The sequence below is a fragment of the Cucurbitaria berberidis genome (genome assembly GCF_010015615.1).
Source record: "Cucurbitaria berberidis CBS 394.84 unplaced genomic scaffold K460scaffold_3, whole genome shotgun sequence".
In the NCBI taxonomy this organism is placed as follows: Eukaryota; Fungi; Ascomycota; class Dothideomycetes; order Pleosporales; family Cucurbitariaceae; genus Cucurbitaria; species Cucurbitaria berberidis.
Genome location: NW_024468937.1, coordinates 5,995,816 through 6,016,051, shown reverse-complemented (window position 1 = coordinate 6,016,051; position 20,236 = coordinate 5,995,816). Strand labels below are relative to the sequence as shown.

At 53.5% G+C, this 20,236-nt stretch overlaps 9 protein-coding genes across 9 annotated transcripts; 4 read left to right on the top strand and 5 right to left on the bottom strand.

Annotated features, from left to right (window-relative positions):
* Positions 1 to 131: 131 nt before the first annotated feature.
* On the top strand, positions 132 to 3,842 carry K460DRAFT_285976 (uncharacterized protein; the record flags this gene model as incomplete). The annotated part of the gene is made up of 2 exons (XM_040928854.1): positions 132 to 1,188; positions 1,345 to 3,842. The coding sequence occupies 2 exons, from the start codon at positions 132 to 134 to the stop codon at positions 3,840 to 3,842; spliced, it is 3,555 nt and encodes a 1,184-aa protein (XP_040789322.1).
* Positions 3,843 to 4,571: 729 nt separating this feature from the next.
* On the top strand, positions 4,572 to 5,633 carry K460DRAFT_356390 (glutathione S-transferase Gst3; the record flags this gene model as incomplete). Its single annotated transcript, XM_040931954.1, has 2 exons — positions 4,572 to 5,158; positions 5,216 to 5,633. The coding sequence occupies 2 exons, from the start codon at positions 4,572 to 4,574 to the stop codon at positions 5,631 to 5,633; spliced, it is 1,005 nt and encodes a 334-aa protein (XP_040789321.1).
* Positions 5,634 to 5,880: 247 nt separating this feature from the next.
* Positions 5,881 to 7,220, bottom strand: K460DRAFT_356389 (uncharacterized protein; the record flags this gene model as incomplete). The annotated part of the gene is made up of 3 exons (XM_040931953.1): positions 5,881 to 6,820; positions 6,872 to 7,117; positions 7,165 to 7,220. The coding sequence occupies 3 exons, from the start codon at positions 7,218 to 7,220 to the stop codon at positions 5,881 to 5,883; spliced, it is 1,242 nt and encodes a 413-aa protein (XP_040789320.1).
* A 336-nt stretch (positions 7,221 to 7,556) lies between these two features.
* On the top strand, positions 7,557 to 8,616 carry K460DRAFT_406947 (uncharacterized protein; the record flags this gene model as incomplete). The annotated part of the gene is made up of 3 exons (XM_040937015.1): positions 7,557 to 7,706; positions 7,768 to 7,817; positions 7,890 to 8,616. The coding sequence occupies 3 exons, from the start codon at positions 7,557 to 7,559 to the stop codon at positions 8,614 to 8,616; spliced, it is 927 nt and encodes a 308-aa protein (XP_040789319.1).
* Positions 8,617 to 8,696: 80 nt separating this feature from the next.
* K460DRAFT_367502 (small nuclear ribonucleoprotein U2, A) lies at positions 8,697 to 10,175 on the bottom strand. The gene is made up of 4 exons (XM_040933587.1): positions 10,012 to 10,175; positions 9,907 to 9,947; positions 9,588 to 9,848; positions 8,697 to 9,422 (listed from the first exon to the last, which is right to left on the bottom strand). Exons 1-4 carry the CDS (start codon positions 10,088 to 10,090, stop codon positions 9,066 to 9,068), a joined length of 738 nt encoding a protein of 245 aa, XP_040789318.1. The 5' UTR covers positions 10,091 to 10,175; the 3' UTR covers positions 8,697 to 9,065.
* A 149-nt stretch (positions 10,176 to 10,324) lies between these two features.
* K460DRAFT_310305 (uncharacterized protein) lies at positions 10,325 to 12,879 on the bottom strand. Its single transcript, XM_040930148.1, has 2 exons — positions 12,809 to 12,879; positions 10,325 to 12,760 (listed from the first exon to the last, which is right to left on the bottom strand). The coding sequence occupies exons 1-2, from the start codon at positions 12,843 to 12,845 to the stop codon at positions 10,428 to 10,430; spliced, it is 2,370 nt and encodes a 789-aa protein (XP_040789317.1). The 5' UTR covers positions 12,846 to 12,879; the 3' UTR covers positions 10,325 to 10,427.
* Positions 12,880 to 13,516: 637 nt separating this feature from the next.
* K460DRAFT_406944 (serine/threonine-protein phosphatase PP2A catalytic subunit) lies at positions 13,517 to 14,779 on the bottom strand (the record flags this gene model as incomplete). Its single annotated transcript, XM_040937014.1, has 6 exons — positions 13,517 to 13,589; positions 13,638 to 13,710; positions 13,759 to 14,292; positions 14,340 to 14,445; positions 14,501 to 14,542; positions 14,618 to 14,779. 6 exons carry the CDS (start codon positions 14,777 to 14,779, stop codon positions 13,517 to 13,519), a joined length of 990 nt encoding a protein of 329 aa, XP_040789316.1.
* Positions 14,780 to 15,223: 444 nt separating this feature from the next.
* On the top strand, positions 15,224 to 17,745 carry K460DRAFT_310297 (cysteine proteinase). Its single transcript, XM_040930147.1, has 4 exons — positions 15,224 to 15,370; positions 15,423 to 15,997; positions 16,076 to 16,509; positions 16,729 to 17,745. Exons 1-4 carry the CDS (start codon positions 15,281 to 15,283, stop codon positions 17,541 to 17,543), a joined length of 1,914 nt encoding a protein of 637 aa, XP_040789315.1. The 5' UTR covers positions 15,224 to 15,280; the 3' UTR covers positions 17,544 to 17,745.
* A 100-nt stretch (positions 17,746 to 17,845) lies between these two features.
* Positions 17,846 to 19,541, bottom strand: K460DRAFT_310294 (NAD(P)-binding protein). The gene is made up of 4 exons (XM_040930146.1): positions 19,048 to 19,541; positions 18,842 to 18,988; positions 18,699 to 18,788; positions 17,846 to 18,607 (listed from the first exon to the last, which is right to left on the bottom strand). Exons 1-4 carry the CDS (start codon positions 19,163 to 19,165, stop codon positions 17,919 to 17,921), a joined length of 1,044 nt encoding a protein of 347 aa, XP_040789314.1. The 5' UTR covers positions 19,166 to 19,541; the 3' UTR covers positions 17,846 to 17,918.
* Positions 19,542 to 20,236: the final 695 nt, after the last annotated feature.

Below are 20,236 nucleotides of genomic sequence, written 5' to 3'. Positions count from 1 at the left end.
GGACGCAGGCACCGACTGGCTGCCATGGGTTATCCAGTCCGCCAGCACCTAGTTCGAGCCCTTCACATGCCCCACGGCTCTCTGCACCCCCAATAAGATCAGCAGCACGCCATCCTTCTCTGGATGGAGGAATGCGCCCGTTGCCAGACATGATCGGCCACCTCTTCAGCACCCGCAAGGCGGCGAGTGCGTCGCAGCCCCAACCCACGACTGTGCTGGACTCGGCCACGGAAGAGAGCCACACGCGACATTTGCTCTATCCTGAAACGAGCACCCTCTACCACGCCGACGGCCAGCCGTATCCCTTGCACGCCGCACCCTTGACCCCCGGGAGCGGCCATGACGGGCCTCTGCCTGAGATTGACCTCGACTACCCGCGCGACTGCCGCATCATCATCGCCCAGGATGAGACGCCCGCCATGCCCAAGGCGATTTTGTTCGACTCGAAGCCTGCCCCACCACGCGCCGCCTCTCCCCCACTGCCAAACACGCGGCCACGCACCTTTGGCGCCAGCAACGCTGTTGGTAGTCTTGGTCAACCCACCGCAGGCCCGACGACCTTGGGAACACTGCACGCGCGCACCTCGTCTCTCGTAACAGAGCCAACCGCACCCCCCTCGCCCACGGTCGGCGGCTTCACTCGCATACGCACCCGTGGTAGCTCCATTTCGTCCATGCCCAACATCGACGAGCATGCCCAAGTCCGGGCCAAGGCGCAGGCACGAGCCAAGGAGTCGACGGACCTGGCCAATGTCTGCCTCGATTGCATGTTTGGAAACCTGGCCATGAACTACAGAGGCAACTCGAACAAGATACACATTGTGCCACTAGATACCAAGCCAGCGGATGCTTCTCCCCTGAGTACCAGCGTACAGGACGCCACAAGCTCCCTAGGACGCGCCGAAGGTCTTCGTAGGAGAAGTAACCTCGCCAAGTCCTTCACGCCTGCAAACCTACCTCTGGACATCCCTCGACGCGATTACAACGACAGCGCACCCAAGGAGCCCAAGCGACGCACCATCTTCATCACACGCATGTTCTCTGTTACCTTCCCAGACGACGACCACGATGCCCGTACCCCAACCCCACAAAGCTCACTTCCAAAGGGCAGCGGCTTCCCCTTTCCTTCCACAACTAATAATTCAGCCGCGCCCAAGCCGCTGCCTTACCCCTCACACATTCGCAAGAGTCCCATGTACGCCATTACCATCATCCTCCATCTCCCCATATCGCACACTTCCTCGACCCTGCGACCCTCTTCTAGGGGTGCCAATATAAGACCTCCAGCTCACCTCTCTACTTCTGTCCCTGGCCAAGACTCGCTTGGTTCTTCCTTGGACTCAGACCGACGCGCGGGCTGGGCTTTTATTGATTCGAACCTCGGAGTCGAGTCCCTTTTATCATCGTCCATGAGCAGCGATGTTGATGACCGTGTGGACGTTGTGGGGCAACACTGGGATGTCATCATGCGCGCCCTCACTAGCCTGCAATATGTTGTCCAGGAGCGCATCTTTGCCCACTTCAAATCACCAGACGCCGTGTCTCCACCACAACTCCATCAACATCGGCACCAGCCTTCGCGCACCAGCCTCAGAGACGCATCCTTGCACCCAGCACGCAGGCCTTTGAAACTACAGCCAAACGCTCTCATGATGGATAAGGAGATACAAATTGCCGCGGAGCTTACTGGCAACCGTGTCGTCAGCGGCATGAGAATCCCTCGCGTTATGACAGGTCAGGGGAAATGGGGCGTCTGGCGGGAAGAAGCTAGATGGCTCGGTCGATGGGCCGGCCGTCGAGAGCAAAACTTCTTCTTCTTCAACCTGCTGACGGCATTTCTTGGGAACCACACCGAATGGCTCAACGTACTGGGTCCGAAATGGCACCGCAAGCGCCATCGCGAACAGCAGAAGGCGACCGCTGGCGAGAACCTGACAATTCCTAATCGTACTGTCATTGTGTCCCCTGACAAGATGGCTGCGCGGAGATTGATCTACCTGCTCGCGGCATTCTTACCACCTAGTGCACCCACTGTTGGCGAGAGTGCTTCCTTTATGCGTCCCAGTACTTCGACGTCGCTCCGTGCTTACTCTCAGTCTCCTCCCACCAATATGCCACCTTCAAGGAAGCAGTCATTGCGTCGTCAGATCAATCGACGACCGAAGGGTAAGCAGAGCATGACCAACATGCGGTTGCAGCCCTCACATCCTCAGAGCATTCATCATTCGCCCAACGACGCCTTGATCGAACGCTCCGAACCTGGAGTAATTGAGACACCTGATACAGCCAGGCCAGCTAATCACTCTCGTCGGTCTTCTGCGCACTCAATACGGTCAAGTCTCGTGATTCCGTCCATGTCTGACGGGCCAACTACCACAAAGAGCAGCATGTCTACTACATCAACTGCTACGCCTCAAACTGCAGTACCCGTTGCTCACTTTACGTTGCCTAGGACGAAGTCATCTGGACCCATGCCAGATCAAAGACCTGAGAGCAGTGATAGTCTGGCATCCGTAAATCTGATCCATACTCTGCAGAAAAGTGGCACGGGACAAACTAGTATAGCCAGCAACGACTCGAGCAACACCAGCCGCTGGAGCGGGTTCATGAACTTTTGGAGCGGCCGACGGTCATCATCCACCGATCAAAGTGACTATTTTCAGACAACAGACGATGGGGTGGGCTATCGTGGCCAAGAGCGGCCTCGATCTCAACTTGAGCAGATGGTGCAGGAACTCTCCATGGATCGCGTTTTTGAGGGCGATGGGTACGATTTTCCAAAGCTGAATCATGATATAAACGACAACAATCTGCCTGATGTGTATCCAATCGGCGGTTCTAGCGGTGTACCAGCATCGGCAGCACGCCCAATCCCTGAGCGACAGAGAACTTTTGATACTCCACTGAAGTTGTCAGTAAATGAGAAGGATGGTGTCATCGATGTCGATATACCCCTCCCTGATTTTGGATCTCCACTCCAATCCCCACTACTCGGAGGCTGTGGCTCCGCCTCTAGTCAACATGGCTCTAGTTTTGGCGAGTCCTCTATCCTTTCGATGCCGTACTGTGAGCCTGAGCAGCCCGTCAATGCCGCAGGGTGGTTGAGTCAATTCCACCCTGATTTTGCCGTCCAGGCCATCAAGCCCTACCAGGAGCTCGAGCGCGATGTCAAGCGGGCGATGAGTGCGGAACCGACGCCCCTCAACTCTGTCACCACTCCGAGCCTTGAATCAGGCCCGCTTGAGCGTTGGATTGATGTATGCTCGGCTCTCATCGCGGACACGGGCGCTTTTACTATTAAGCGCATCAGCTTGCGGCGTCTGGTCAAACTGATACCTACGCCGACGTATCAGCCTTCTGCAATGACTCCAGGTATTGCCGGAATGCCACCAGGCCGCTCACAGTATGGCAACCCTTATACTGCCGGCACTGTTGCACCTATGATGACTGAGGTGCATCTTGCTGAGAAGTTCATCGAAGAACCAATCATGGATTTTGATGCAACACTTATCGATAGTGTGGATCGTGTACTGGCACAGTCCGGCGAGGCTACTCGCGTCAATTTGACTGATTCGTCTCGATCAAACACCAGAAGAGGTAGGCGCGATACGCGGCCTGACACCGATGCTATCCCGCACGTAGAAGTGTCTCAGACTGACTGCAAGGGTGTCATCTTCGATGCATTGGAGTCGATTGTCAAGAAGGTCACTGCGGAGCGTAGCGGGAAGGATGAATTGAAAGAAGAGGACGAGAAGAAGTCCGTCAGGACAGTACAACCAAAAACCGCCACAGATTCCTCCCTCAAAGAAGGAATACGACGCTGGTTGACTCTAGTAGAGTAACGCCACGGTCCCTGGGGTGCTGCAGCTTCACTTCATCATCACGTTGTTCAAGTTCCAACCACCTCCATACCTTGCATGGTATATCGGGATCGTTAATTTCTTTTGCTGCAACTTAGCGGGCGTTGGCTGTTTTTGTTTTATTACATCTTGGAATCGACAGATTTACAGCAAGCAGCTGTAGATTCGCGCGATGAACCTTTCATTGGACATTGAGCCAGGGGAGACTGGTTGACGGAAGCTATAGAGAAGTGTGATGAGTATTGTCGGCGTGGCGAGAGGGCCAAGGGGATAATTGTGTCCCTTCTGAAAGGGTTCGACGAAAGGGGGAGCACTTGCATTTTGGAAGATACCATCTAGAGCGAGCGATGAATGTAGTGCGTTGTCCACTGTCACTCGAATGTTCCCACGTGCACAAGCAAAGCTGGTCTTTACAGGCGCGTTGGTCAGACCAGAGGTTTGTCAAGCTTTCCAATGCTGAGTAACCTTCGGAACGGTTCCACTACGTCGGAACGGCATTGAGCTATGACGAAAGCGGGGCGTGTTAAGCTCTCTCTCCATGAGGTGGGTGGGTAGCTAGCTCGCAATGACAGCTACATAAAAAGCACGACGCTTCCACATCGGCCGTTCCATCTTATGTTGTTTGCGACCTTGCGATTCGGAGTATTCTCAAATCACCTTACACGCTCGACCATTTCCACACGACCATTCTCTGCAACATCCACCGTAGCCATGGCCATTACGGATTGGGTCAAACCCAACGACAAGAGCGGCGAGTTCAAGAGACAGCAAAGTGTGTTCAGGAACTGGATCGAGAACAAGCCCGAGGCTGAATTCCCGGCCGAGAAAGGTCGATATCATCTCTACGTCTCATATGCATGCCCATGGGCACACCGGACGCTCATTGTGCGCGAGTTGAAGGGTCTCCAGGACATCATCTCATACAACAGCGTACACTGGCACATGGCGGAGAAGGGATGGCGGTTTGTGACATCGGATGAGAAACTACCTGGCGAGACAACACCGGACCCGCTGCACAAGGACTTTACCCATCTACGCGACATCTACTTCGAGCAGAACCCAGATTATGAGGGAAGGTTTACAGTGCCGACGCTTTATGACAAGAAGACAAACAGGATTGTGAGCAACGAGAGTAGTGAGATCATCAGGATGCTTTACTATGCCTTCGATGACCTAGTGGAGGACAAGTACAAGGGATTGGACTTGTTCCCTGAGAAGTTGAGAAAGGAAATTGAAGAGATGAACGACTGGGTGTATAACGACGTGAATAACGGCGTGTACAAGTCTGGGTTTGCTACGTAAGTCAAAGTCGTCGCTGTTTTTCAAAAGGAGAAGAAAGCTAATAGCGCGCTCAGTTCCGAAGAAGCATACACCAAAGCCGTAACACAGCTCTTCAGGTCCCTCGACCGTCTCGAATCCCACCTCTCCGAATCCTCGACGCCGTACCTCCTCTCTTCCCCTACCGTGACCGAGGCCGATATCCGACTCTATACTACCATTGTGCGCTTTGATCCGGTTTATGTACAACACTTCAAGTGCAATATCCGCGATATCCGCTCCGGCTATCCATATCTTCACAAGTGGCTCAGGCATCTGTACTGGGACTTACCCTCCTTCGCAAACACGACCGAATTCGAGCACATCAAGAAGCACTATACGAAGAGCCATGGGCAGATTAATCAGTTCCAGATCACGCCGATTGGGCCGCTACCGGATATCTTGGGCAAGGAGGATGAGGTCCCGTCTGTAAAGGCGGCATTGAAGAAGGGCTGAAAGTAGGTAGTCATAGTATCAAAATCAGAGTAAAAGAACATGGAGCCAGAGTATGCCGAGTTGTTGTTAAGTTTCATGGGTATCTAACGCTTTGGAAAGGACGGCCCTCAGTGCATGTACACTACAAAAAAAAAGCCAATACTATGCACAGATCCCAAAATCGTCCCTTCATATCATTTCATACACTGGTCTCCAGTCTACTCACGGTGACTTGCATCGTACGTCCAGTTGCGGCTTGCCCTGCTGTTCAGAGTAGAGCCGCTCCAACATTCCCGAGCGTCTGCTTCGTCACTTCGTCCCTGACCTGTCCCACCTTCTTTGCCGAATCTAAGATTGCGCCCTCGATGGCTTTGAGTGCCTCCACCAGCTCGCGTCGCTGGTCGCGTGGCCCACTCCTGCTGCCTGTTAATTGTTGAGCCTTCTCCAGGGTGCCGGCCTCCATAGTCCGAAGATGCGCTTCGATCTCGCGGATCTGGCGCTGATAGACATCGAGCGTGCTGCCTAGCTCGTCGGTTCGACGGTTGAAGTAGCCCATCAGGTCCACAGGCTTCGTCGGATCGTCTTCATCGAGAGCTGTAGTAGCCGGGGTCTTTGCGCTCGAGGCTGTGAGATTTGCACTATTTCGATAGTGAAATTGGGCCGGTAGTCGCTGGTTCTCAATGGCGCGGAAGCTGAGCGTCGCGTCTTCGGCGTCCTTTTTGACAAGTCCCTTCAGACGGGCGATGTTGGCCGAGTCGTTGTCTAGTCCTGCTTCGACTGTGGAAAGAAAACTCCCGATGTAGGCAACGTCGGGTGCGATGGTTGCAATGTCCTTCTCAGTGGAGGGCAGTGTTTCGCGAATCTGATTGCAGTAGCTGATCTTCCGTTGTATGCCTTCGTCAAACTGCTGGATCAGCGTCTGTAGTTCCGGGTGTAGGTCGTTGAAGCGCGTTGTTCCTCTGATCGAGTCCAGCGTCATCTGAACAGGCTGCGCACTCGCGCCCAACTGTGATGCTCCTAGCGTAGAACCACCAAGAGCAGCCGGTCTATTCTGGGTGTTCATGCCGCCGAACAGGGTATTTTGCTGCTGTGGCTGTGGCTGAGGCTGTTGCATGGATCCAAATAGTGAGGGTGTTGCTTGACTCTGCTGGGGATTGGCGTTGCCAAACAAAGACGGGGTCGTTGTTGTCTGTTGTGTGGATGAACCGCTAAGCAAGCAGTTAGCCTTTGTGCTACCGCGCGCAGCTACCCTTACTTACAAGAGCGAGGGTTTTGCTTGGCCGCCAAGTAGGCCTCCCGACTGGGTAGTATTCTGAGCCTGGTTCTGTGTGTTTCCCCCCAGTGCGCCTCCGAAAAGTCCTCCGCTCTGGGGTTGCGTGGGTTGGGCCTGAGCGCCAAACAGCGATCCTGACTGGGGCTGTTGAGGCTGCTGTGTTGAACCAAAAAGGCCTCCACTGCTCTGGGGTTGAGTTGTCGTCTGCTGTCCCTGAGAGGCATTGTTCCCACTGACAGCAGTTAGCATCGGGTTCGCCATGAGCAAGACATGACCTACAATAGACCCCCACCCGTATTGATGCTTAGTGAGTTGGACCGCCCAAAGCCCGCCATTGTGCCTGCAGCTGCCGCGTTGGCTCGTGTGGGCGTCTCGTCTGCGATGTACAGCTTCGCCTTGTTGTGTAGAGCGTAGGCAGTGATGGCAGCAGACACCACAGGAACACGTCTGCGAGCTCAAACAAGGTTGATACAATGCGCGATGGGGAGATGGAAGATGGACGCTGTTTGTGTTTTCCCACTCTGCATATGCATGCGAGTTCCTGAGTACCGCGCGAGCACAGGCCAGGCGCGCGCTCCACCCGGCTAATCATTCCTCGGGACTCCGTCAAGCGCAAGCGCAAGCTCACAAAGTACAACCAAATACGCCAACTTGCTTCACCCCAAGGAACCATGGCCGATGAATCAGACGATGACCTCTATGGAGACACTACCGCCGAGCAAAAGGACATTGGAAAGAAAGAGGACGACGGTTCCAGCGGCGACGAGCCCATGGACGAGGGTCAGGATTCGGGCGACGATGAGGACGACGATAGTGAATCGGTACGTCGCCTCCTCTATATCGCGCGTCGGGGAGATACATCAAGGCTAATCAAAGCTGTAGGACCTCGAGATTATCATCGATAAGCCAGCAGTAGCGCCCAAGCCTGCAGTGTGAGTCCTGTTCAAGCTCCTCTCCTCTCCTCTGTACCTCGTTTACAGGCTAGAGGCTAACAGCGCACCCAGTCAACAACAACAGCCCCAAGCATCCAAAGCCATAAAGATCGAGGCACCGCCGCAGTCCTCCTCTGCGCCCTCACAAGCCCCAAGAACAATAGCAACAGGCACAGTGCCCCAGCTCCTGCCAGGCACAGCCTACCCCGCCCAACGCACCTCCAACATTGATGTCAATGGCAACCCCGTCTACCCACCCCACGCAAAGGAAATCCTTTCCGTCGACATGGAAGCGGATATGGCCGAAGAGCAGAAGATTTGGCGGCGAGCAGGTGAAGACCAATCCGACTACTTCAACTATGGCTTCGACGAGTTCACCTGGGAAATGTACCGCCAGCGACAGACATCCATGGCACAGGCACTACAACAGCAAAAGAACGACATGGTACAGATGCAGCAGATGATAGGGCCGATGCCGACTATGCCCAACATGCCGGGACCGGCCCAAGGCGGTGCCCCAACGGGTGCGCCGTCCGGGCCTGGTGGAGGTGGAGGTGGAGGCGGCGGAGGCGGAATGGGCATGAATGAACAGGCACAAATGGAGATGATGTTCCAGCAAATGGCGAGTCAGGGCATGGATCCAAGCCAGATGGACTTTGCCTCTTTCATGCAAATGGCAGGGCAGGGCATGGGTGGTGGATTTGGTGCTCCCAGCGGACAGCAGGGAGGGGGCTTTCAACAAGGCAATCATGGTGGCGGGGGTAGGGGCGGAAGGGGTGGAAGAGGGAGAGGGTGGTGATGAATGCAAGCGCATTTTTTTTCAATCACTCTTCAAGGAAGGCTTGTCTAGGCCTGGCTGGTTGGGATGCAAAGCATCAATTGGCGTTTTCTGTGTACTACTACTCCTACTACGATACCAAGGGCCGGAAAAGACTTCGGGCGCAAAGCAATGAGATGATTTGAGCTTCACAGACAATTTGGCTCCGTGTGACTTTGAAACAATGATCCGATTCGGGTTCCTCTCTGCTGAACGTTTTAGGTTGATCCCTTGCAACCAGTAATCCTGATGCACATGCATTGCGCCCAAGAACGCTGCACGCTGTATCGTGCTTGGGTCCTTCCCGCGCTCCCTTCTTTCTTCTGTTGTTTGAGTTGAGTAGACTTCAAACTCTTACCCCAGGCCTTGTCATTACCCCACGCAAGGCACGAGGTTTTCCTCTGGTAATCATCCCTCAACGCAGTTCACCACTACGTCTCCATGGCATCTCCGCCCGTCAGAATATGCTGAGGAATCCGGCCTTCGGCGAAGTCCTTTTCCAGCTTCGCCATCTCTGCCAGACTGCTTGCGTTGAGAATAGCAGCCCGCATCCGCCGCTTCTCGTCGTCGGTATAGATGCGGTCCTTGGTGGAGTCGTCGGCACCATTTGTGAATGTCGGGACAACAAAGCCCTTGGACTTGACGCCCATGATCTTACTCGCATTTTCGGTCGGCTCCTCTGTCGTGCCAAAGAGATCTATCGCCTTTTTGCGCTCAACATCTCGGACCTTGACGAAGTCGAGATAGCGCACAGTAGGGCAGCGCCATATCACCCAGTATCGATAATTCTGCGTACTGTTAGCTTCGTCCTTGCTGCATATTGGTCTCTTCCGACCCTGCCGTGCCCCGCTCTAGCCACCCTCTGATTAGGCTAGTAGTAGCTATCTTCGAGCGCTCGTGTATGCTTGCCAACATTAGGCTCCAAGAGTCGAGAGACGACGCAGTAGACGCACCTCTTTGCTTGTGACCGGATTTCCCATTAGTGTCAGATACACCAGCTTCTTAAACCCCGCTAGCGGATCAAGGTCCGTCAGCTCTGCAATCCTGTTCTTGGTGAGGACCAGCGTTCGTAGGTTCGGTATGCTCGACGAAAGGTTTGGCTGGATATTCGAGATGCGGTTCTGGGCGAGGAATAATGTGCGGAGGCGTGGCTGGAGCGGAAAGTTACCGAGTTGCGCGATGTCGTTGTCGGTGAAGTCTATGGCGTCGTTGTCCTGTACACAAGTCGTCAGACAGGTGCGATAGATGCATAGTAGGGTGGGTGGGACCTACTCGTGCAGCGCCCATGTTCTCAATCGCAGAAATCTTGTGGCCTACATGTAAAAATATTGATATCAACTCAGCTCCCAAGTGCAGTATCTGTTCTCTTCAACGTACCTCGCAGATCGAGTTCACGCTCCGTAAGACAGTTGATGAAGGAAAGGGAGCTGTTGATGAGGTCTGTCGTTAACCTCATATTGGCGTTACTGGCCTGTCGCGTCCTTCGGTATGGGTTGTATTGTTGATGATTGGCGAAGCAGTGCGCGTAGGATTAATCGTAGTTGCGATTATGTGCCCGCCGCAGAGAGTCGCTGCCCGCGACTGACGAAATTCTAGCCAAGAGTTCCAGCCGCTAGCGCCCTTCCGGCCCTCTTTCAACTTGCAGTTGCTGGTTGTCTGGAAGAGTGATTGGAATCCCTTCAGTTATAAAGGGTGTGATAATTGAGCGAGGAGCACGATCCGTTCCATCTAATAGTACAGCTAGTTTTGACTTCCATCTGAAATCATTACTTCTAGCTATTCACTCAATCTCTTCAAAATTCCAATGCCTCCTTTGTCTTCTCTGCCATACCTTCGTTACCATCAACATCAGTCTTTGGCCCCTTACCCTTCCTCCACACCCTCTGATCCCGCGGATCAAATCCTCCATTGCCCCATAGCGCCCACTCTGGAGTCTCGTCACCAACATAATCTTCCGGTCTCCAGCCCACAATCTTGCCATCCTCAATTCTAGATCCTTCAATCTTCCCCTCGTGTAAATCAAAGAACCTTTCAAAATCAATCCTCGTCGCCCACTTGCCACCCTTCTTGAACCTTGTGCTATCAGCAAGCAGCACACAGCATGAATGCGCATGCTCAGCGCCAATACCATAAGTCATTCCTCTTGAGCTCAACTCCTTCTCGAGCTCGGTGACAAACTCTGCGACTTCTTCGTAAAAGGGTACGTTCTGCATGGTCAAGCCCGCTGAGCCTGCAGCGCTGGTACCGCAGTATGTTACGCCCTTGACCTCAACGAAACCTGGAAGTGCGCGCTCGACTAGGTCCGCATATCCTTTGACTTCCTCGGCCATGTTGAATCCTTTGACGAGGGTGAGGCGGAAAACGGTGCGTTGCTCGAAGCGCCTGTTGCGGAGGATGTCAAGACAGGCACAGAAGCGCTCCCAGAAATCGCGGTGCAGCGGACGGTCGATCTTGCGGAGGGAGTCCTTGTTCGACGCATCGATGGAAACATACAGTTGGGTGACCGGGACTAGAGACGCAAGCTGAGCTGGATGCTGTGCATTGCACACCAGGAACGTGGATATCCGGTTGCTGTGCATGATGGTCAAAAGTTCATTGATATGCGGATAAAAAATGGGTTCGCCCACTAAACTTAACGCACAATGCCGGATGCGCATCGCTTCCGCAAAGCGGTCTGCCCGCACTCCCGGTACGCCTTTCATCATCTTGATCTTCTTGTAGTGTGCTGTGGTTATACCGTCGAAGATGAGATCTGGTGCATCAGTGATCCAGCGCCAGGTCGTCCCGACCGGATTTGTACCATGGCGCCAACAGAATACACACTTGTTCGAGCAGGAGAGGGATGGTGTCGCTTCCATGCACAGATGTGATGCGATGCCGTAGAAGGAGAATTTGTAGCAGGATCCGCGGCCTCTGAGAGCAGATTTTGTCCAGCGGCAGATCTTTACGCCGGAATGAGAACCTATGATGGAGTAGCCTTGCTTTGTGAGCGCTGCGTGTGTTGGCGAAGAGGTTGGGACCATCTCTTTGGGCGTAGCTGTGGGCTTCAGTTTGGATCTAGGCTTGTAGGTTGTAAAGTCGACGGGAATAGGATCTAACGAAGTGACCATCGATCCCAGGTCTTCGACGTCGTCCACACGTGTAGTCTGGCCGATACTGTCTTTGTCTTCTATGTCTTCCTCGTCGCTTTCGGCTGCGTCTCCGCTTCCAGGGACGCCTTCGCCCAATCCTCTTCCCTCTGCAATCTCAACCAGCGCTTCTTGAACCCCTACCCGCCACTCTTGTAACTGTTCTTCGGCATCGCTTTTGACATCACCCAAGCCCAAAGGATATGCTCGCTTTTTGCCCGTCAACCGCGCCATCCACTTATCCACCTCCCTAGCCTGACTACAAAAGCCTTCCTCTTCTGTGGGCCATCCCTCCTTATCACCAAAGCCAAACACTGAGTAGCCGAGCAGTCCACTCAAGGGCGCCGTATCGATTCTGAAGTCATTGTGTGTCTCTTGCAAGCTCTCGATGAAGATGTCTAGACTGGTGTCGATGTTGTAGCTCGGTACAAGAATAAGATAGAAGTGCTTAACGTTCGAATCAGCTTTAGGCGGACTAATGAAGTAGTCGTCGAGCTCGATGTAGGAGAGGTCCTGAATTTGTGGTTCTAGAAAGATAGAGGACTGGTCACAGCCGATGGTCCACTCGGTGAGAACTTTGGTGAATTGTGCAGAATAGCCCTCGGTAGTGCCAGAGAGTGACTGAAAGAAGATTAGAGGCTGGATTTTGTCCGTCTTGTGAGCAAAGGTGGAGGTGGGTGCTGCAGTCTTCTTCGTTATCTTCTTGCCCTTGACAGTCTTCGGTCCTTTTCTTGCTTTTGCCATCAAAGCGACGGCATTTGTATCCTCCTCCGCATGGTTATCAATGTTCAAGAGCGACGGAATGGTGGTGGTGTTCTCGGGAAGCCATGCTGGCTTAAGTTCCACAAGGTGCTTCTTGACTGGCGATGACGGAGCCGGCGATGCAGATACCTTTTCTCTTCGGTCGCGTAGGTATACCGTGAGGCGCACGAGTGCCACCAAAGACACCGCCGAGAGGAGGATTGGAACTCGATAAGTGTGCCATATGTAGAGCAATTCTGTGTAGCGTTAGCACTTTGCACTTTTGAGGTACCTGTGACTCTCACCAGCTGGTAACTGCCCTAGGCCATCAAGGAGAGCCATGGTTGCTGCGTCGCGCAGGAACAGAACGTATGCAGTCGACCTTTTGGCGAAATGATCGCGGGCGCGTGGGGTCGATTAGTGGGGTGAAAAGCACTTCGTTTCATTGGTCGACTACAAGCTAACCGCAATCTCAACCATATCCTTTATTACATCACTCTCTGTCTTAGGCCATAGAATAATCACCCGTAGTGGATAGATTACAGAATTGAAACCCGCTGATTATGATTACATATGAGATTAGTCGATGCGGCTTTGAGATTAAGGCGTTCAATCGGACACGAGAGCCTCACTGTAACATCCTGGGGTGGTTTTAGGGCATAAAGTAGACAATTAGACGGCAACTAAGGAAGTTAGGGCACGGCAAGAAGGCCCTGTGAGATTCAGGTAGAACCGCGATATATCGTCCATTGTCAGTTCGCGCACCTATTCACGGCACAACTTGTATGTAGGTTACAGCAAGAGTGTGCGTAGTACATGCTTAGCTTCTCAGGGTCTTGAAGACTTTGATGGCTACGACTCCCCCAGAACATATTGAGTGCCTTTAGCTTGGCATCGTGTCGAAGGCAGCTTGGGTGACAAAGAACGCGACCATACAGAATGTATATCGTGGTCAGATTCTGATGCAGTCCTGCTCTATGACGCTGCAAAGAGCAAAAACACTCGATGGTTATTTATAGGAAGTAATCCGGGGTCCTTCGTGATACCATCGGCTCGCCAGCTCGCGGGCAGGGGTCGAACTGCAGGCTGCGGAATGTTAGAGACGGGCGTTGAATGTAGCAGAAACGGACATACAAAGTGTATTTGAGATGTTCGTCAATCTCCATGATTGCGGCCTGATTGCCACATCTGTAGCAATAGTTTGGTGCTATTTGTGTGAGTAAAAGGAGGCATAGAACAGCAGTGGGATGCTCACCTGAGAATATCGTCACGACATTCCTGTCTTGCGACCAGTTATATCCCTCCATGACAAGCTGATGAGCTCTCGCCACAAGGGTCAAACCGTTGTTGTGATTGAACGCTTCTGAGATGTCCTGGCCGAAGGTGTATCCTGCACCGCGGGGGGATATACCCCAACCACACCTATCATCTGGATCGGACCAGAGCAGATCACACATGGGTCCCTCATGCGGTACTTCTTGTATCCGATCAAGCGCCCTGATGTTATCGAGAGTGTCGATGCTGGGAGAAAGACCACCGTGCAGACAGAAGATTTGATTGTCGATCAAGGCAGTAAGCGGGAGATAATCAAAAAGGTCTGTGAAGTACTTCCAAACGTTTGCGTTTCCGTACTTTCGGAGGCACTCGTCGTAGAAGCCATATACCTGGGTGATTTGGCGGGATTCGTGATTTCCGCGAAGGATGGTAATACGCTGGGGGTATCGAATCTTGAGAGCGACTAGCAGGGTCACAGTCTCAACGGAGAAGTAACCTCGGTCAACATAATCACCTGCTGTGGGTCAGTTTACAACAAGAGCGCTGAGGCGAAGAACGCACCCATGAAGAGGTAGTTCGTGTCTGGGTTTGGGCCGCCAATCTTGAACAACTCCATCAAATCGTGGAATTGGCCGTGAATATCGCCGCATACTGTGACGGGGCATTTCTGTCATGTTGTTAGGAGGGTAGGTCCAATGCAGGTGCGTTGGAAATGCACTCACCACTGGCTGTACGTTTGACTCGTCCTGAAGCACCTCACGGGCCTATCGCACGATAACGTCAGAACATGTCGTATGCAGGACTCAACTGTGCGAGCAATTGCATCTCTGGTCGCATACCTTGTCGCACAGTCTCTGCACGTCGCTCTCAGCCAGCTGCTTGCAGCTCATGAGACTCTCAATCCAGCCGTCCAGGGTAGGAATTGTGGTTGGCTCCGAGGTGGGGGCAGACGACAGCTGCATGGGTTCTGGCATCTTCACGTCCTCCATGTTGGTGTCCATGGTTGCGTGGCGGCGGGAGCGGTGGTGGTGGTTGTGGTGGGTGGGGTGGGCGCTTGTTGTGCTGGAGAGCTGTCGAGGGGTTGTTGCCCTTCAAACTCGGCGGATGACGTGTGGCGGGCGAGAAGGCAGACTGCAGATGGGGGAGGCGGGCCGCCGACAAAGGACCAAGAGCAGAGAGGGTATATGGAGCGTACAGAGGGTTGTCGCAAGCAGCAGCAGGGTGGAGCACTGGCAAGTGGAGTGAAATCAGGACGCACGACACTGGCACCGCTGCACCAGCGTCGTCACATGACGCGGCGCTGGAGGAATATGTCGCCGCTGCGTCATGTGACAGCGCCTTGACGTCGGGCTCGGCTTACGTGGGGCGCTTGGCGGGGCTGCCCGGAGCTTTGTCCTGGCGTTCGTCGCGACTTCTCTTCCTCTCCAACACGGCGCACCCCCATTGTCACCGCGCATCGCATCGCACCGCCGCATCCACCACTGCGACCAGCAACTGCGACCATGTCCAAGCGCGCGTTCGAGTCCGCTTTCTCTGCCAGGCCTGGCGGCTTGCTTGTCACAGCCGATGGCTTTGGCGCTCTCCAGCCCCAGGTGGGTTCTCACTTACAGCTGTTCACCTAAACTCGAGCTCACGCGACAGCAGGTGCAGCAGCTTCTCCCCGTCTCACGCGAAAGCGAGACTACCTCTACACTCCATGTTCCTGGTCAATGGCCCTTGGAATCGCAGTTCACCGAGTGCGACGACGCTCCTACCGTAGGCGGTGGCTCCTTCTTCACTACCATCGGAACATGGGCCGCGACCGTCACCAACATCACCAACATCTTCCAGCTGCCAGCTCGATTGGCACAGCGCTATCTCCGCCAGCAGACCATATGCGCTGTCCCAGTTGTACGCAAAGACGGCTCCATCAAGAAGCGACTTGTAGATGCTGGACACGCGGATGAGCCAACGACACCCTCACCTTCTGCGCGAGCACACGCGAACCTGAAACGTCGCCGTTTCCCCCAAGCCACCACACTCTCACCGGACTTATGGTCGCCAAGTCCGAGCCCCGTGCAGTCTGGCGAAGGCGTCCTGGCCACCTTGCCTGCAGTCAATGATTTTGACGACGACGATAGCCTGGAATTCTCATTTACCGATCTTCTCACTTCAACTCCTCCCCGTAATGCCCGAACTGGCTCTCCTATACCATGTTCATGGGACAGCCCGCAGATCCAGTCCACTACTGGCTCACCCTCACCCTCACCCTCACCTAGGCACGAGGGCCTCACCGGTCTACCCGCCGCTCATGAGAGCCCAAATGGCCCTACTTTCCAGCCAGCCCCAGTCACACCCATGCGCCGACACCTGCTTAAGCTGCAGCTGCGCGCACATGTTGAGCACCAGGATGCTCGGGAAGAAAGAATCGCCGATGCCGATGCACAGACACCTGAGCTTGAGACGGCCCTCTACGAGGACTCTGAGCTTCCGATCCCACTATCATCTCCCTTCCAGACCGACGTTTCATCTTCTCCTTTCCAGACAGACGTCGAGTCTTCGCCATTCCAATCACACATATCTTCCGATCAGCCACCTGCGTATGAGAACGATCTGTCGTTTCTCTCTGATGCTCCCTCCCCCCCGCGCAAGAAGTCTGTGCGATGGGCACAGCACGCTGGCGCAAAGTCGTTCTTTATCGACGAGAGAGTCAGCGAAATGCTTGACTCCACACTTGAAACCATCACATCAAGTCCTGTGAGAGCCTCCTGTCAGGAATATGACGAAGCCGAGGACACCTCCGATGATGAGGGCCAGACTACGTCCCTACACTCTGAAACTTCCGGCGAAGGCGACTCTCAGAAAGACTTGTTATCCAGATCAGTCGACTTCCATGGCGTTTCCAAAGATACATTCGATCGTTCAGAAGACGCTATCGATGAGTCACAGATCTCCCTTGAGCTCCTCGAAGACCTCCAGGAAGACCTCAAGAAGAAACTGGCCCTCGCTCCACCGCCGTCTCCGCCTCCACCGGTGAAGCCTCTTGTGCTTCCCCTATCTTCAGAAGAGCTAGATGCACTTGATGCCGTTGTCGCTCAAACCGACCACGGTCGCAACGCGAACATGTACGTTATCCCGGAGAAGTTATACGCCCGAGACTTTGGTACTCTCCTTCCGGAGCAATTCAATGGCGATCCGAAAGCCTGGCTCAACGACAATATTGTCAATGAGTACCTAGCCATTCTTGTGGCCCATAAAAAGAAAGAGATTGGATTTGCGCACAAACGCGGAGGGCCAGCTCCCCCAGTTCACGCCTTCTCTTCGTTTTGGTATAGCACTATCAAGGACCGGCCGAAGTCTGTCGAGCGATGGGCTTCTAGGTTCCAGCTAGGTGGACGCCAGTATTTGGATGCCGACCTTGTCCTATATCCAATTTGCGATGGGGGGCATTGGCGTCTGCTTGCGGTAAAGCCGAAGGAGAGAATTATCGAGTACTTGGACTCTTTGGGCTTCAGTGGCCAGAAATACGTGGTTAAGCTCAAGGAATACTTGAGCAAGGAGCTAGGAGATGCCTGGGTTGAGGAGGACTGGACCACTGTCGAGCTACAGCGCAGTAGCCAACAGCTCAACAGCAGCGACTGTGGAGTTTTCACGCTCCTGAATGCGCTGACAGTCCTTCGAGGAGAGGAGGCCCAGCGAGTTGTCGCTTGTTGCGGCATGACAGATGCTAGGGAGCGGATCGCTACTACCCTCTTAGCCGGTCACCCAACTACAGAGCTGGAGTGAGAAGTTTTGTTGGTTTTTTGGCGTTTGATTTTTGTTGGGAGGGATTCATGGCTGCGTGTCTTGCTCTTTGTTCTTGTTGGCGTTTGGTTTGATTGTTTGTGCCGCTTGCATAGCGATGGTGTTCAGTCGCTTAGGAGGCCTACGGCTCACATGACCTTGATACCCCCCCTGATGGCGCCCATAGAGGCTTGATTTTGTACTGAGTTGCGTTCTGTAGAGTAGCGATGAACATAGCTGTATCGTTATGGAAATGATTACACTATATTGTCAAAGCATTCAAGTACTACTCTCATGGTGAATAGAGCTACGTGATTCAGAGTCTGATGGAGTTTATATTTGCCAGTTATCTAAGTCTGCGAAGCGATCTAGTCTCCACTATGATGCTACCTTGATAGTGAGCTTTCCGAAATGCTTCTGATCCCACATGTATTGATACGCCTCCTTCAAATCCTTGAGCTCAAACACCTTCTCGTCTACGACAGGGTGCAAATTGTTTGCTTCGATGGCAGCACACATGTCTTCCATCTGCAGCCTGGAGCCCACCAAGAGACCCCGCACTGTGCAGATGTTGCTCAAGCAGTCGAGGAAGGTGGGCTGGTCCTTCTCTGTGCCGCCAATAAAGCCGATGATGCTGATGACACCATCAATGGCGGCAGCTTTGATAGATTGCGCCATGGTTTTAGGTCCGCCGACTTCGACGACATGATCAACGCCGGTGCCGGTAATTTTGGCAGCTGTCTCGCCCCAATTCTGGTCTTCCTTGTAATTGATGACATGGTCGGCCCCAAGTTTCTTCAATATCTCGGCCTTCTTCTCTGAGCTCGTCGTGGCAATGACACGTGCGCCTGCGGCTTTGGCAAACTGAAGTGCGAAGATGCTAACACCCCCCGTTCCTTGTGTGAGGACGGTTTGGCCAGGTTTCAGTGCGCGACTCTCGAGGCCGTAAAGAGCATTCCAGGCTGTGAGGGCAGCGCAGGAAAGCGTGCTAGCTTCAAGGAAGTTGAGGTTTTGAGGCATGGTGATGAGGCCAGCTTCATCGAAAACACCGTATTCGCGGAGCGTGCCTAGAGAATGAGAGCGTTAGTAGGACAACAAACGCAAAGAGCTGGCAGAGGACGTGAGGTTACTCTAGGAGTATACCACCGGGTCACGTACCATCGATAACGCCACCCAGGCCAGTTTGTATGGTCTGTGCGTTGAGGGAGCCGGCGATGTGGCCTTGATTGAACAGGGTAACGACTTTGTCTACGAAGTGTCAGTGTCTAACTCTGATATGCGTTGGGGATGGAGTCCTGTACCTCCGGGCTTGAATCGTGTGACCTGCTTCCCAACCTTCTCAACGGTACCAGCTCCGTCAGATCCAGGGACGATGTTGTCTTTCATGGGGAATGGGTATTTCCCCTTGGGGATGATCAAGTCGCGGTAGTTGAGGGAAGCGGCGTGAACTGGACCCGTCTTAGCATATTTCAAGAGGGACAAGGGAAGTTGAGTTGATTATGCGTACTTTTGACGAGCACATCTTTGTCGCCTACCTCGGGGACAGGGGCGTTCTCATTGAAATTCAAGGCATCAAAGCCGGTATTTCCGTCGACCGTCCACTGCTTGGTTGTTGAGGGTGCCATTGTGTATGTGGGTTGAGCTGCGATTTCGAGTTTGAGAATTCAGTATGTATGCTTGCAAGAAAACAGCGTAGGTACTCTGCCTTTTTACATGTTTGGCTATGGCGGCGACCTCCACTATAAATCGGTAGATCGCGGTGTAGGTGTGGGGTCGTCTCAAGGTCCGATTTCATGACGCAAGACAGACCCGCGAAACTAATATACGTCACTCCTTTCTTCGTACCCGACTAGAAAGAAGAACCAATAGCGACTCCGTTACACTGGTCCTTTTCCGCTCGCATCGCATAATTGCATGTGGAGCGGGCCAACGTCACAGGGCCCAGAGACGGCCTCGCCGGGGATCGCTCGGAGGTCCGGTGTTCTTGCAGCATGAAGGACGTGGCCCAGTATCTTTTCCTTTGCATTCTTGCAGGGCTACTGGACAATCTCGGCAGACAAGTTGAAGTACCAGGTACCACAACGTGCATTTGTAAGCCGGGAGTGGGTCTAGTAGGAAGCCAGGGCTTAACGTGGTTTTCTTTTAGTCAAAATTCTCCGCCGGCCCGCCTGTGGACCTCGGGGTACTTACACGACTTGAGCCACCATGCCAGCTGACGACCACATCAACCCTCTCGTCCATCATAGCGGCACACGTCGCGATGCGTCTTGTTCGAACGCCGGTAATCTCCGTATCAATTAGCCGCGTAGAAATCGAAATCTACAGCCAGGTAATATCTCTCCAATACGGCATAAGTTCATGGCGACCTTTATCTAAACGCACAATATCAGTCCTCTAGACATTGCATCTGTTCGAGTGCTTTCGTACCATGACAATTCCGTGAAATCTAATCGGAACCCCTGTAGGTTGAGGTGCTGTGCGAGCATCTTGTGGTGTGCTACCTTTCCTAGCTGCAGTCTTCCAGAGCTGCGACCCTACCTTCGTGCTTGCCATATCTCCTCGGAGACCATACCAATAGCATGATAGGGTAGAGTTTAGAGTTTGTGCATAAACTAGAGGGGCATGTCTGGAGACTATAGTGTTGTAGTATTAGGCTCAAAAGCTTACTTCTATCGCTCATGGCTAGCAAGTCTCAT